Source organism: Manis pentadactyla, chromosome 6, assembly GCF_030020395.1.
Source record: "Manis pentadactyla isolate mManPen7 chromosome 6, mManPen7.hap1, whole genome shotgun sequence".
NCBI lineage: Eukaryota > Metazoa > Chordata > Mammalia > Pholidota > Manidae > Manis > Manis pentadactyla.
This window is the reverse complement of record NC_080024.1, coordinates 145933839-145951320: the sequence shown is the minus strand read 5'-3', so window position 1 is coordinate 145951320 and position 17482 is coordinate 145933839. Positions and strand designations below refer to the sequence as shown.

The 17482-nt window shown below is 36.7% G+C and overlaps 1 protein-coding gene across 8 annotated transcripts in view; it reads right to left on the bottom strand.

The window, feature by feature from the left end:
- Positions 1-598: 598 nt before the first annotated feature.
- The window catches only part of RELCH (RAB11 binding and LisH domain, coiled-coil and HEAT repeat containing), a 128623-nt gene continuing 111739 nt past the window's right edge, over positions 599-17482 (bottom strand). For all 8 annotated transcript variants that reach the window (XM_036876694.2, XM_036876698.2, XM_036876699.2 and 5 more), the window contains 2 exons: positions 7004-7074; positions 599-2316 (listed from right to left, as the gene is read on the bottom strand). In XM_036876694.2, the coding sequence (XP_036732589.2) occupies positions 2196-2316; positions 7004-7074 (192 nt within the window). In that variant the 3' untranslated portion in view covers positions 599-2195. The remainder of the gene's footprint in view (positions 2317-7003; positions 7075-17482) is intronic.

The following is a 17482-nucleotide window of genomic DNA, read 5'->3' as shown; positions in this document are numbered from 1 at the left end:
CTTTTATTATTTTGCAAACTTAACTTTCTGTTAATCAAATACCTAAACTTGTACTGTTTTCACTTCACTTTTATTTAAAGAGAGTGAGTGGGGGAGTTTTATGGCCTGTTTTGAAAGAACACACTCAGTCTCAGTGATTAGTGTCTCATCTTGTCTTAAAGAATCCACATTTTGCCATAAAAATCAATGTTAAAATGAATGTGAAGTCCTATTGAGATTAAGGTATTTAACAGCATAAGGGAGACTCAGTTGAAATAGTTTGTATATTTTGTTAGCTGTTGCCTTAAAAAAATTAGCATTTAGATAAATGAATTCACAAATTAATAAAAATACATTACATTCATTCACCTGGTAACAAATATACTTACCTACTACAGTTCAAAGCAAATGAGAGTTTAGATATTTTTCTTTAAATCACCTCTGAAATGTATTAATTTTATAGCAACAATCTTTTTTTCCTAATAGTAAACTAAAATAGGTAATTTATATAATTACATTCCTAAAATAATATTAGTACATTTTCATGAATATATGTTTCTTTTTCTTTTTAGGTATGATACAGTATTTCAAAATGAATATAAATACCCACAGCCAAAAACAAGTATGCAAAAACATTTTATTTATAGATCAACATTTTTGACATGAAAGGTAGCCACTTTCACTCAGAAATGCCTAGAATCCAACAGTTTCCAGAAAGACTAGTTAGTTAACAATTATTTCACTGTAGGTAAAAGAAATAATTTCAGAATGAACTTTTTAAATGGCTTTGCCTATGGCAATTTATTTTATAAGCTTAATGTGTGGTAAGCTAGCTTTCCCAGGAAGTGACTGTAATTCAACTATGTTCCAAGTATATTAAATCAGTTTATACAACAAACATGAGAATCACCTATGTGCATCAACTGTGCTCAAATGAGAATTCTCTTTATCAAAATACTCATTTTTCAAAAAAGCCTCACATTAACCCCTTAAACCAATCACCCCCTTCTATGTCCAGAACCACTCTTTCCTACCAAGTTGCATTACCTTACAGACAACTGTCAAATCCCAGTGGAACTGTACACTGACTTAAGAATCTAGGTAACAATATCAAACACAAGGACAGTCACTGACTTTAAGGGAGAAGGTGTTAACAAACCAATAATTCAGCCATGTAACTTTTAGTACAGAGGGAAAAAAGCAGCCCCCAAATGTCCTTAACCTCTCCGTACTTCTCTATAACACACAGAATGAAAAGATAATCTCCAAAATTAAATCATTAGAAAAGATCTTAAACAAAATGTTTTACATAAGTAAGTGTTAAATTTCAGATTCAAACCGTATTTTCTTCTGTGTTTTAATTTGGGGAAAAATCCACAATTATTAGCTCTTCTTACTTACATTAATTTTTGAATATTTAAATCTACTAATATGCCAGTTTGTAATATTCCTGTTGGTTACCAGTCCCCATGCTTATGTGCTTGCTGTCTTTCCTCAAGTAAGTCCATTATATGCATGTAGGTGCTGGGGAGGCTTATACAGCGCTTAAAGAATATTCATGAGAGCTCTGAAATGTTCAAAGTTTCATTATTATCTACTTACTGTAGGATCTGTAACTCAAATTCAGCACAGCGTTAGAAATGCTGTGGGAACGGAATGCACACAAGTCCTACAGACACACAAACTGAAGTCCAAAAGGCACAGAGTAATGCTGGTGGCTCTTTCTAGTCAGTTAAGAAACAATAAAAAGTCTGCATTATTCTTTCATAATTTAAATACTTAAGGAATCTCCACTTCATTACTTTATAACAATGACTTCAAATTTACATTAAGTACCATTGTAACAGCTTAGTGTATAATACATTTATTTGCTAATATTCCATCCAAAAATTAAAAAAAAACCTCTTCACTATATATATATGTGTATATATATATATATATATATATATATATATAAAATTATTCTGAAAGACAAGAACATAGGAGAGGATGTAGTACAGACTATCAACTCAATTTTTCTATCACCACAGGTAAAACTCCAAAATTAACAGATATACAGCAATAATCAAAAGCAGTGCAAATATCTTTGGAGGTTAGGATAAAATTATAATGCTAACATAACACAAGGAAATAAAAAAGGCAAGTACTTCAAGTACAAGGAGCCAGTCTGCTTGAGGTCCATCTTAGTGTTTACTGGGGGCTTCTCCTTCCTGCTTTTACTTCTTTCTCTGAAACACATTGGCCAACATGGCACCTGATGTTGTCAACTGGCCCATTTTGTTCAAAAACTTGGTCTTTGTATCTTCACTGACTAAGCTTGCAGCAATTGACATTGAACTAGGAAAGAAATTTTAAAATTCATGTAAAGCAATTAAAAAACAAACTGATTTTTTTGTTTCTTTAGTATAACATTGATAAATACATTCTGAACTGGTATCACAAAAGGGGGATTGGAGAGGAGTGTTTATTTGCTTACTAGCTTGGGAACTTTTGTGTTCATCATTTCTATTAAAGGAAGCAGAGCAGTATGGTCTGCTTGGGAACAAGTCTGGAATGAGATGAAATCTTGTCTCTGTCATTTACCAGCTGAGACCTTGGGCAAGTTATTTAATCTTGTCTGTAATGCAATCCTCATCTGTAAAATGGAGATAATATTATTCCCCACCTCACAGGGCTACTAAGGACTATATGAGTATAAAGTGCTTACTAACAGTGTCAGGTGAGAAAACAGCACACTGTAAGGGCTAGTAGTCATGATTATCAGAACCATTTCACTTCTTATTGCAACCCTGGTAGATACATAGCATCCCTACTTTCACAAAACAGTAGTAAATTAAATCACTGAGAGTTCTTGTACTGTGAGGATAACAATCCTGTAACGTTTTTTTGGGGGGGATGTGCGGGAGGCACATGTCCTCACTTGCCAGGTGAACTAGTTTCAATCAATAATTTCAAATTCATTTCTTCTTTCTTTTTGACCAACTTTCTTTTGGTAAACCTAATCTAAATGACTACTGAAGACTGTGATTTATCTGAACAGAATACTGAATCAGTATAATTTTTCAATGATCCAACAATTGTGCAGTAACTCTCAGGAACCCAGTTCATTGGCCTGTGGCTTTGGCTAAGATGCTTTAGATCACTCTGATTCAGTTTCCTCATCTGTAAAACTCAAATTCCACTTACTATCACAAAATATTCTGAAGGACTAAAGAGAATATGAACCCATTAAGGGCAGTGAGCAGCAAGGTGCAAGAGCTCAACAGATGTCCACTGGACCTACACAGGAAGTATGTGCTCTCACCAAGGACTACAGGCTGTGCAGTCTTTCAGGGTGTGCCCTGTGAATTACTCAAATACCCAACCGCCCTCCCATCTTGAAAATTATTCTCACTGCCCTTAGGCCAGCACACCAACCAGATCCATCTCTCCTTCGTGTCTGACTCTCTCTACTGCCGCTTTCCCTTCACACAAAGGGGTCCTGCATAGGGTTCAGCAATCGCTGCTTGGCTCTTCAATAACAAAACATATTCTCAAAGTTTCAAATATCCTCTCCATCAGCTGACTCCAAAGTATTTACTGAATCACAACTCTTTCCCTGAGGGTCTGATATTACTCTTGTTTGATAAAGTGAACATCCTAAGCTTTTTCTCGCACCCTAACTCTAGAAATGGCTCCCCATTTTATTTCTTTATTTGCCAGTGGTTCTACTCTTCTCCTCTCTTCCAAACAATAATGCTCCTTTCTTTCTATTTCAAACAAATCAAATGTTGTCACTTTATTCTATGAAACATCATTGCTTATGTTTACTTCCACTGCTATTTCTTTACAAATGAATTATTCCAATAGTCTTAGATCTGGTCTCTGCATTATCAGATTAACTTCTAAAATACTACTTCATATTCCACTACTTCTCAAAAATCTTCAACAGGCATTAACTACCTATAATATAAAATGTACTTTGTATTCCAGAAATGTAGCTATCTAATTTTTGTGGGTTTTTTATCTTTTTGTTTTTAACCAACCCTCAGTGCTCAATCTTTAGACCCCTTTGAGTCAGGTTTGTCTAGTTCAATTGTTCAAAACATTCCTAACTTTAATGATCTCTTTCTTTCTGGTGTCTAGCCATGTTTCAAATCCCAGTTCAAGTCCTATCTTTTCTATGATGCCTTTCTTAACATTCTAAAAATACAGCATTGTTTTCTTTCTATAGAAAAATAGTGTAAGTCAGAAGATAAGTATGATTTTAGTTTGCACCTAGAAAAACAGGATACATGGGTCAGATAATATCTAACTATCAAGTTTTAATGATATTTTAGAGGACGGCAACAATGTTAAGGAGTCTGGAATGTTTTGTCTAGAGAGGAGAAGATTTAGGAAACTTAATAGATATGCTACATGTGAAAAATGAAGTGATATGTATCTGCATAGGTGTATGTATCTGTGTAGCTCTGTGATACCCATCACAACCACCTGGGCAACTCTTTGAAAATGCAGATGGCTGGGCCAAACCTCAGTGATTCTGATTCTTCCCATAATTGGTAGAGGACCCAGGTATCTTACAAAGCTTTCCAATAAAGAAAGACTGCATTATAACATATTTTCTGAAGAGTGGCTTGACATTTTTATCTTCTTTACAAAGGGGCCTGTAACACTCCCCACTCTTCTGCCATATAATGAAAACCTGTTTTAGAGAGTAGACATTATGAAGGGAGATTTAAACTCATAGGATAAGAGAAATTTAAAAAAAACAGAGTTATTAGAAATGAACAGGTAACACTTCTCTTACTGCAAGTTTTCAAGGAAATCTCAGATCTTTCCTTTGTAACTCATAACTTACGAGCTGCCATTCCTCTTGATTCTGAATTTGTAGAACCTCTTACATCTGGCCTTCTCTCTCCACACCATTCCATCTTGCAAATTAATGTCAAAAGGACTTGGGAGTCAATTTGAAAAGGCTCACAATGGCCAGATATAGGATAATTTGGGCATCAAAAGATAATAAATGTAACACACTGAATTACATCAACTATTTTTAAATCCATGAGTTTATAACAATACTTCTAAAAAGAAAAGCCACCTAACTGGTCACCATCAGAGGGTAAATCAACTCATTATTTTGGACATTGGTATATAAAAAAAAAGAATTGAAATTTATCTTGTCTTTACTACATTAATGACATCACTATGTAATAGTAATATATATGGGGTCAGTTTGTCTTTATTCAAGTATTCTAGCTCACAAATGAAGAAGGAATGATACAATTAGAATAATATATTTAATAACTGCTAATGAATTAGTGGAACTGGCATTGATCATTAACAGATATCAATATCACCAAAAAAAGAGAGAAGCAGACATTATCTTCCTCATGATGAAAACACACATCTTCCTGTGAAGCGGTCTTGGCAAAGAAACATGCCCTGAATCTGATTAAGTCTCTAGGTCTAGACCAAAGTACCAAATTTACAGGAAATACAGAGGAACATGTTAAACAACACAAGGGAAATACAATCTGCAAAAGCCGAACTGGGGAAACTTCAACAGGAGAAATTACTCAGTTTCTTCAACAAGTAAATTGTATGGTTAATAGATGGAGAACCTACAGATTAAAAGACTTAACAGACATATCAATCAACTGCAATGTATGAAACTTTGGATCCTGATTCAAAGAACAGACTGTAAAGAAAAACAACAAATCACTAATGACATTAATGAAACAATTATAAATTGGATTGTAGACCAGATAACCAATAATATTAAGGAGTTGTTATGGTGTGATAATGATATATGTTTCAAAAAATAATACTTATCTTTTTAGAGATAACAAAATATGGGAGGGGGAAAGGAATGGGTTATGGATGAAATAAAACTGAGTTGATAATTGTTGAAGCTGAGTGATAAGTACATGGGAATTCATTATAGTATCTATTTTTGCATTCATTTGAAAATTTTTTTAAGTTTTAAAAGCAAAAAAATAATATAGAAGATTGAAATAATATGGGAAAATATGATTATGAAAATGAATATTTTTGAAAGGAAGGTCATACAACTGAAGCAATGTTGGGATATTATAAAGATAATTCTCTTTTTAGTTCTTGTATGCTATAGTTCATGACATTTCATTAGAATGTATTTCACATGTAGTTAATTTTGTCCCCAAATTTTTCATGTTTTATATTAATAAGGCACCATATAATCAATGTATAACAAATGAATAGAAGTATTTGCCTTAGGGTTAACTTTATGGATATTGTTCAGAATAGAAACCTATCAAAGTCTATTGTTTTGACTTTCCATGGCTGAAGTTTAAAGAAAGGTCTCTGACATACGGAGGCAAAAAGACTGTGTGTGTGTGTGTGTGTGTGTGTATGGAGGAGTATGTATGTGTCTGTGTGTACCTAGCCTGAAACAATGAAACACCTTTTGCTGGTAGTCAGCTTTATAAAGGAAATACCTTTGAGCTTTTTACGCCTAACAGAGTCCATTTAAGATTAACTGCTCAAGGTCACTTCAGCAAGACTTAAGAGTACACACAGCCTACTTGTGAATTACTTCCTCTCCTGAATGCCTAACTTAACCCTTTCACATTTATGCTAGTATTTTAATTTCACTTAATCTTTGAATTCTAATTAGTTTGGTTAGAAGCATGTGACTAGAACGTCCACAAGTTTACAATCCTTTATGCAGTGATCAAGTTACATCTTACAACCTATCACAAATTTCCAAAGACTATTTTGAACAATGATTCCCAAGTCCAGTCTCTCTAGGGGAAGCTTGTAAACATACTGATCCCTAGGCTGAATGAATTTTGAGAGAAAGGCACACAGACATAAATTTTAAATTCCCCAGATAATTCTGATGCAGATGGTTTATGGACTAGCATTTATAAATAGCTGATTAAAAAATTTTGTCTTTCAAATGACTGCAAAATAACACAAAATAAAACACCATATTTATCAATAGAAAACTTAGAGAAATTAAGGTTAACATGAAGCCTTAAAAAAAGAATTAATATCTTACCCTTGAGGCTCTTGGACAGTCTTGTTCTCTACTTTTTGTTCACATTCTTTTATCATGGAACTTAAAATTACCTGATATAAAACAAAAAAGACTTTAGTGCAATACAGTTTACATAGTGAAATGCTATGGTTTAGTCTCAAGTTCTTAATATAATATTTAATATTCCCATAAGCTAACATGTTAATTAAAAATGTTAAGTTTGGGCTGTTACTTTGTTAAAGGAATTCATATTAGACTGCTAGACTATGTGTAAAAATAGTTTTAAAGGATGTCAATCATGTAATGTAATAATTCACTTTGATTCTTACTAGCCTTCCTTCTAAATCAGATTTCCATTCTCACCTTTCCCCACCATGTAGTGTTAAAAGTGAAATTTGTATACATGCATACATTTAACATTATACACACACACCATGGTCATATACACACTTTTCCAGTAAAAGCTGTTTTGTTCCATATCCCTTTGCTTTGTCCAGGTTGCAAAAAGCAAGGTGCTCTATTTTAGTATTTAGAGCAGAGATCAGTTGTAGGCTTGTGGCTACTAAAATAGAGTTGGAGATACATACAGTGGGCATCTAAGAGTTAACATTATTTTTGCAGGGACACCGAATGAGTGATGGAAAGGGTAGAAGGATCTAAGCTGTTGCTCTAATCGTTGGGCACCACACCACAAACTGAATGGCTTTCCTGAATATTCTTGGTCTATATCTGGGCATGGAGGTCACTAAACAACAAATATTTATTGCCATCTGCTATGTACCAGGCACTTTTGTAGACATGGAAGATGCAGCAAATAAAACAGACAACATTCCCACCTTGTAGAGAGCTTATGTTCTTATCTTCTAGACAATGAACACAAAAAATAGGTGAATGAAATAGTATATTAGGTGATGAGGGCTTTAAAAAGAATACTGAGTAAGATAAGGGGTGATGGTAGGCCAAGGTGAAGATTGTCACAATTTACATGGAGGCGTTCCAAGCAGGTTTCATAGAGATGACATTTAAGCAAAAACCTGAAGGAGATGAAGGAGCATTTCAGACACAGCGAAGAGGCTGAGCAAAGGCTCTGGATGAGAGTATGTCTATCACGTTCTAAGCAAGGAGGCCAAAGTGATGGGTGCAGAGTGAGCCGGAGAGAAGGCAGAGGATAGGTCTCAGGTGTAAAGGAGGGGGGCTAGATCATACAGTGCCTTGCATCAGGAAAATGGACTTCAGTTATTACTCTAAGAATGGGGCTTTTGTCATATGCATGTTAGATCTCCTAGATTAACTCTTTTCAGTCTTTTCTGTTTCCCTGCTCTCTGATCTAACAAGATTATAGATTTTGTTTTTTGCCTATTTGCTTTATTGTTTTTAAGGGTTGTTTTTGGTACTTTTTCTTCTGTTCCAGCATTGTATCTGTTTCCTCTAGTATCCTTTTTCTTGTGTGTATTTTTTCATCTCGATCTTTGATGTCAGAGGCTTTTCTCAAATTGTTGGTGATCTTGGGATGTTCTCTGAAGACTGGGGCACTAAGATGCTATTTAGAACCTCTTCAAGCATGAGTAACTTCACTTTAAAGTGAATCTGGCACAGACCTAACTTTCTGTCATTCTTTTTTCCCTACAGGTATAATCTTGGCTGCCAACATTCTTGGAGCCAAGAAGGGGCAAAGTAACGAGGTTTCCAATCACCAACTATGCCTTCACTTAATTTCCCTCTTTTTATTATAATAAAACATTTCTGTTCTCAGCTATGCCTGGTATCCCAAGTCTAGAAAGTAAACTCCAATCTTTTTCTAAGGTTGGAAAGGGAGTCTGGGAGTCTCATCCCTTTAAAGACTTGTAACTATTCCTCCTATTTTCATTCCTACCCTATACTAAGGGAGGATGGTGAAGTAAGACTTGCTTCTTGTCTCTTCTATCGTACAGACTCATTCTTCATCTTGGATGCAGAAATCCTCAACAAAATGCTGGCAAGCCACACCCAGGGCCATATAAAAGAAATTATTCACCATAACAAAGTAGGATGCATTGCAGGAATGCAAAGGTTGATTTAATGCTAAAAATCCATTAGTGTAAAACACTATATCAAGAGAATAAAAATAGCATACAATCTTTTCAACTGATGCAGGAAAAATAAATCTGACAATTCCAACACCCCTTTCATGATAAAGATACTCAACCAACTTAGCAATAAAAACAAAAGCTTACTCAACCTGATAAAGGGCACCTATAAAATGTACAAAGCAAAAACTGAAGAAACTAAAAGGAGAAAAGACAATTCCCAGTAATAACTTTAACATGTCTTTCAATAGCTGATAGAACAAGTAGATCACAAAAAATTGATACAAATATAGGAGAATTAAATCATAAAATTAACTACCTTTACCTTATTAAACAAAATCCATGGATCAATGGAGAAATAATGGAAATGAGAATCTAATTTGAATGAAAGGACACAACAGAGCAAATGCATGGAATGTGGCTAAAGGAATATGTAGAGCCTTAAGTAAAAAAGTAAATAATCTAAGCTTCCTCCTTAAGGTGTTAAAAGAGAATTAGAAAAAAGTCAAATCTAAAGAAGCAAGAGATAAAGATGAAACAGAAATCAACAAAACAGAAAACAAAGAGAAAAATAAACACAGCCAAAAGTCCAACATTTGAAGTTCAATAAAACTGATAAATCCCTATCAAAGCTATTTTAAAAAGAGAGTAAGAAACAAGTTAATATCAGAAGTGAAGAAGGGACAGCAATATACATCCTAAGGTAATACACAGGGAAAAAATAAAAGTATTAGAAAAGAATACCTTAAAGATGACTTCTCCATATATAAAACATACACAAAAAAACCCAGACACTTTTATTATTAGAATTTAAATAATAAAGCTTCTCAAGCTGGGCAGATGTTAAGTTCAACATATAAAAGTTTTAAGTATTTCTATATAGCAGCAAGAAAGGGTTGAAAGATACATATAGGTATATCCCGGCTGATCAAGTTGTGTTACATCACTTCGCTTTTACAAAGGACCTATATTAGTACCTGTTTTCACCAACTGAAAGAAATCCAAAGAGGATCTTCCCTTTTATGAAAAAAGGTGAAAAGCACAATGTTTAGTGTGTTCTGAAGTGAGCCACTAGAGCGCCCACCCTGAGCAGCAGGGGTGGCCCTCCCCAGCTCCTTCCCTGGGAACGAGGCTCAGCATCTTAACATCAAGCCACCGTAGCTCTGAACTGTGTCTGTGGGCATCTGTGCTTTATCTCAATTTACTTTGTGCATCTGTTAGCCTAAAATAGATTATTTTTGGGTCTGGGGACACTCAAAATTTTTCCAAATAAATTAATGGCAATTGCTTCTTTGCCATTTCAGCTTAAAAGGTCTCACAGGAATGTTCTACTTTTGAATAGTGGGGGAAATGCGTCATCCTAAAAAAGATAGTATTATAACATTATAGATATAAGGTGTATCATTTTTTTAGATGAAATAATAAAACTTTATTGAAAGACATTAAAGGAGATCTAAATAAATGTAAGATATAACACATCCTGGACTGGCAGACTCAAAATCATGATGATGTTTCCCCAAATTAACTTCAGAATCAATTCAATTTCAACAAGCATCTGAATATTTATTTTTCTTGGACCCTGACAAGATAATGCTCAAATTTTCATTAAAAAATCTAAGGGTTATGAACAGTTCTAAAAAAAGGATAGGATGCTGCACTTGCCCTAGTAGATTTCAGGACTTTTTAATAAGGGAAGTGTAATGAAGACAATGTATCATTGTTAAAATAATTGACAAAGAGGCCATTGGAGAAGAATGTCCCTAATAACAGGCACAGGCATACATGAAAACTCCACATATGATAGAGATGGCACTGATAATCAATACAGACATGATAAACTGTTCAATAAACAGTAATGGGATAACTAGTTATCCATATAGAAAAAAATGTAATTGGAGCACCAAAATGTAATACCTCACACCATATATAAAAACAGTTCTAGAATGATTAAGGCTTGTATTATGAAAATACAACTTTAAACATTTTAGAAGAAAGTATGGGAGATGTATTTTGGAAATGATCAATAAGAAATTAACAATCAGTGTTCAAAAATGCCAAAAATGTGGAAAGACATACCACAAATTAATAGAAGATATTCACAGAACACAAAACTGACAAAGCACTAGTATCCAGACATATGACAAACTTCAAAGAATAAAAGGGAAAAAGACACCCCAAATGAAAAATGGGCAAAAACCCTAACTAGGCTTTGAAGAACATGTCAGTAACATACAAAACAATGTTCAAATTTGACAATAAAAAGGGAAATGCAAATGAAACTATAATGCGATACCATTTTATATCCACCAAACTGTAATGTCTAAGAACACTAAGTGTTGACAAAGACATGGGCAAAAAGGGGATGTACTCCTGCACCCTCCTATCGTCTGAAAAGCGTCCCGTCACTGGCACTCTGATCACCAGTGATCTTAAGGACAGCAGGTTCACCGGACTGATGTGATGGTAGCGATTATGATGTACCACAGTGCAAAAGCTGAAAGAGTGATTGTAGACTACTGCGAAGAAGAGAGATTTGGAGAAGGGATAAAAGGAAGTTTTTGTTTTGTTTCTTTTAGGAACGGAGAATAATAGGTTCAAGAAAAGCTGGTAAAAAATGGGTTGAAGATGTAGACTAGGAAATGCTGGCATACCTCGCTTTAATGTGCTTCACTTTATTGTGTTTCACAGATACTGCATTTTTTTTTTAACAAATGAAAAGGTTTGTGGCAACCATTCATAGATCAAGTTGGTGCTATTTTTCTAACAGCATTTGTTCACCTCATGTTTGTCACATTTTGGTAATTATTGCAATATTTTCAAGCCTCTTCACTACTATCATATTTGTTATGGTGATCTGTGATCAGTGACCTTTGATGTTACTATTGTAATTCTTTCAGGGCACCACCAACTGCACTCCTATGAGAGGTCAATTTAATTGATGAGTGTTGTTGTGTATTCTGACTGCTCCACCTACTTGGCTATTACCCCATCTCTCTCCCTCTCTTGAACCCCCCATTTCCTCAGATCCAACGATATTGAAATTAGGCCAATTAACTAATAGGCCTCTAAATGGTCAAGTGAAAGGCACAGTTGCACATTTCTCACTTTAAGCCAAGAGCTAGAAGTGGTTAAGCTTAGTGAGGGAGGAATGTTGAGAGCCAAGATAGGCTTGTGAAGACAAAGGAAGTGTTTCTGAAGGAAATTAAAAGTTCAAACTTCAGTGAACACATGAATGACAAGAAAGAGAAACAAACTTACTGTTGCTATGGAAAAAGTTTTAATGGTCTGGATAGATGGTCAAACCAGCCACAAGATTTCCTTAAGCCAAAGCCTGATCCAGAGCAAGGCCCTGAGCTTCTTCAGTTCTATGAAGGCTCAGACAGGTGAAGAAGCTGCAGAAGAAAAGTCTGAAGCCAGCAGAGGTTGGGTCACGAGACTTAAGGAAAGAAGCCGTCTCCGTAACAGCGAAGTGCAGGGGAAGCGGCAGGGGCTGATGGAAAAGCTGCAAGTTATCCAGACGATCCAGCTGAGACTATTAGTGAAGATGGCTACACTGAACAACAGCTTTTCACTGTAGATAAAATAGCCTGTGATTAGAAGATGCCATCTGGGACATTTACAGCTGGAGAAGGGAAGTCAATGCCTGGCTTCAAAGGACAGGCTAACTCTCTTGTTCGAGGCTCATGAAATTAGTGACATTAAGTTGAAGCCAGTGCTCATTTACCATTCTGAAAAATCCTAGGGCCCTTGAGTATGATGCCAAATCCAAACTGTCTGTGCTCCAGAAATGCAACAACAAAGCCTGGATGACAGCACGTCTGTATACAACATAATTTACTGAATATTTTAAGCTCAATATTAAGAACAACTCCTAAAACAAAACAAAAAAAAGACTCATTTCAAAATCTTACTGCTCATTGACAAATGTACCTGGTCACCCAACAGCTCTGATGGATATGTACAATGAAATTAATGTTGTTCTCAGGCCTGCTTATACAACATCCATTCTGCAGTCCGTGTATTAAGGAGTCATTTCAACTTTCAAGTTTTATTATTTAAGAAATACATTTGATGGCCGGGGGCGGAAGATAGCGGCATGAGTACAGCAGCGGAAATCTCCTCCCAAAACAACATATATCTATGAAAATATAACAAAGACAACCCTTCCTAGAATAAAGACCACACGACACAGGACAATATCCAGACCACATCCGCACCTGAGAGAACCCAGCGCCTCGCGAAGGGGGTGAGATACAAGCCCCGGCCCCGCGGGAGCCGAGCGCACCTCCCCCAAGCTCCCGACGGGAGAAGAGCAGGCAGAGCGGGAGGGAGACGGAGCCCAGGACTGCCGAGCACCCAGCCCCAGCCATCCGGGCCAGAGTGCAGGGCCCTCGATACTAGGAAAACAGGGCAGCAAGAACAGTGAGCGGGCACCGGTGGCCTGGCGCAAGAGGACACCAGAAAAGCGAGCGACCATTTTTTTTTCTTTGCTGTTTTGTTTTGGCAAGCGCTTTTTGGTAGTCTTAAAGGGATAGGGACCCCAATACTAGGGAAACAGGGCAGCAAGACCAGTGAGCAGAGGCCTGAGGCTGGCACCGGAGAATAAAGAAAAATGAGCAACCACCTTTTTTTTTTTAAAAAAAAATTTTTTTTTTTAATTAAAAAATTTTTTTTCTTTTTCTTTTTCTTTTTTTTTTGGTGGTCGTTGTTTTGTTTTGGCGGGTGCTTTTTGGAAGTCTTAAAGGGGCAGGGCGGGACACTTAATCCAGAGGTAGGGAACCCGGGAATCTCTGGGCACCCCAACCCCCGGGCTGCAGGGAGCAGGGAGGCCCCTTACGGAGATAAATAGCCTCCCAGCAGCTCCTGCTCCAACGCGACTCCACCATTTTGGAGCAGCTGCCCGAGCCAGGCCACGCCCACAGCAACAGCGGAGATTAACTCCATAGCAGCCGGGCAGGAAGCAGAAGCCCTGTCTGCGCGCAGCTGCGCAGCACAAGCCACTAGAGGCCGCTGTTCTCCCAGGAGAGGAGGGCCACAAACCAACAAGAAAGGAAGTCCTTCCAGCCGTCACTCGTCCCAGTTCTGCAAACTATTCCTATCACCATGAAAAGGCAAAGCTACAGGCAGACAAAGATCACAGAGACAACACCAGAGAAGGAGACAGACCTAACCAGTCTTCCTGAAAAAGAATTCAAAATAAGAATCATAAACATGCTGACAGAGATGCAGAGAAATACACAAGAGAAATGGGATGAAGTTCGGAGGGAGATCACAGATGCCAGAAAGGAGATCGCAGAAATGAAACAAACTCTGGAAGGGTTTATAAGCAGAATGGATAGAATGCAAGAGGCCATTGATGGAACTGAAATCAGAGAACAGGAATGCATAGAAGCTGACATAGAGAGAGACAAAAGGATCTCCAGGAATGAAACAATATTAAGAGAACTGTGTGACCAATCCAAAAGGAACAATATCTGTATTATAGAGGTCCCAGAAGAAGAAGAGAGAGGAAAAGAGATGGAAAGTATCTTAGAGGAAACAATTGCTGAAAACTTCCCCAAACTGGGGGAGGAAATAATCGAACAGACCACGGAAATACACAGAACCCCCAAAAGAAAGGATCCAAGAAGGAAAACACCAAGACACATAATAATTAAAATGGCAAAGATCAAGGACAAGGAAAGAGTTTTAAAGGCAGCTAGAGAGAAAAATGTCACCTATAAAGGGAAAGCCATCAGGCTAACATCAGATTTCTCAACAGAAACACTACAGGCCAGAAGAGAATGGCATGATATATTTAATACAATGAAACAGAAGGGCCTTGAACCAAGGATACTGTATCCAGCACGACTATCATTCAAATATGACGGTGGGATTAAACAATTCCCAGACAAACAAAAGCAGAGGGAATTTGCTTCCCACAAACCACCTCTACAGAACATCTTACAGGGACTGCTCTAGTTGGGAGCACTCCTAGAAAGAGCACAGCACAAAACACCCAACATATGAAGAATCGAGGAGGAGGAACAAGAAGGGAGAGAAGAAAAGAATCTCCAGACAGTGTATATAACAGCTCAATAAGCGAGCTAAGTTAGGCAGTAAGATACTAAAGAGGCTAACCTTGAACCTTTGGTAACCACGAATTTAAAGCCTGCAATGGCAATAAGTACAGATCTTTCAATAGTCACCCTAAATGTTAATGGGTTGAATTCACCAATCAAAAGACACAGAGTAACAGAATGGATAAAAAAGTAAGACCCATCTATATGCTGCTTACAAGAAACTCACCTCAAACCCAAAGACATGTACAGACTAAAAGTCAAGGGATGGAAAAACATATTTCAAACAAACAACAGTGAGAAGAAAGCAGGGGTTGCAGTACTAATATCAGACAAAATAGACTTCAAAACAAAGAAAGTAACAAGAGATAAAGAAGGACACTACATAATGATAAAGGGCTCAGTCAAACAAGAGGATATAACCATTCTAAATATATATGCACCCAACACAGGAGCACCAGCATATGTGAAACAAATACTAACAGAACTAAAGGGGGATATAGACTTCAATGCATTCATTCTAGGAGACTTCAACACACCACTCAACCAAAAGGATAGATCCACCGGGCAGAAAATAAGTAAGGACACGGAAGCACTGAACAACACAGTAGAGCAGATGGACCTAACAGACATCTATAGAACTCTACATCCAAAAGCAACAGGATACACATTCTTCTCAAGTGCACATGGAACATTCTCCAGAATAGACCACATACTAGGCCACAAAAAGAGCTTCAGAAAATTCAAAAAGACTGAAATCCTACCAACCAACTTCTCAGACCACAAAGGCATAAAACTAGAAATAAACTGTACAAAGAAAGCAAAGAGGCTCACAAACACATGGAGGCTTAACAACACGCTCCTAAATAATCAATGGATCAATGACCAAATCAAAATGGAGATCCAGCAATATATGGAAACAAATGACAACAACAACACTAAGCCCCAACTTCTGTGGGACACAGCAAAAGCAGTCTTAAGAGGAAAGTATATAGCAATCCATGCATATTTAAAAAAGGAAGAGCAATCCCAAATGAATGGTCTAATGTCACAATTATCGAAATTGGAAAAAGAAGAACAAATGAGGCCTAAGGTCAGCAAAAGGAGGGACATAATAAAGATCGGAGAAGAAATAAATAAAATTGAGAAGAATAAAACAATAGCAAAAATCAATGAAATCAAGAGCTGGTTCTTCGAGAAAATAAACAAAATAGATAAGCCTCTAGCCAGACTTATTAAGAAGAAAAGAGAGTCAACACAAATCAACAGTATCAGAAACGAGAAAGGAAAAATCACGACGGACCCCACAGAAATACAAAGAATTATTAGAGAATACTATGAAAACCTATATGCTAACAAGCTGGGAAACCTAGGAGAAATGGACAATTTCCTAGAAAAATACAACCTTCCAAGATTGACCCAGAAAGAAACAGAAAATCTAAACAGACCAATTACCAGCAACGAAATTGAAGCAGTAATCAAAAAACTACCAAAGAACAAAACGCCCGGGCCAGATGGATTTACCTCAGAATTTTATCAGACATAATACCCATTCTCCTTAGAGTTTTCCAAAAAATAGAGGAGGAGGGGATACTCCCAAACTCATTCTATGAAGCTAACATCACCCTAATACCAAAACCAGGCAAAGACCCCACCAAAAAAGAAAACTACAGACCAATATCCCTGATGAACGTAGATGCAAAAATACTCAACAAAATATTAGCAAACCGAATTCAAAAATACATCAAAAGGATCATACACCATGACCAAGTGGGATTCATCCCAGGGATGCAAGGATGGTACAACATTCGAAAGTCCATCAACATCATCCACCACATCAACAAAAAGAAAGACAAAAACCACATGATCATCTCCATAGATGCTGAAAAAGCATTTGACAAAGTTCAACATCCATTCATGATAAAAACTCTCAGCAAAATGGGAATAGAGGGCAAGTACCTCAACATAATAAAGGCCATCTATGATAAACCCACAGCCAACATTATATTGAACAGCGAGAAGCTGAAAGCATTTCCTCTGAGATCGGGAACTAGACAGGGATGCCCACTCTCTCCACTGTTATTTAACATAGTACTGGAGGTCCTAGCCACGGCAATCAGACAAAACAAAGAAATACAAGGAATCCAGATTGGTAAAGAAGAAGTTAAACTGTCACTATTTGCAGAGGACATGATACTGTACATAAAAAACCCTAAAGACTCCACCCCAAAACTACTAGAACTGATATCGGAATACAGCAAAGTTGCAGGATACAAAATCAACACACAGAAATCTGTGGCTTTCCTATATACTAACAATGAACCAACAGAAAGATAAATCAGGAAAACAACTCCATTCACAATTGCATCAAAAAT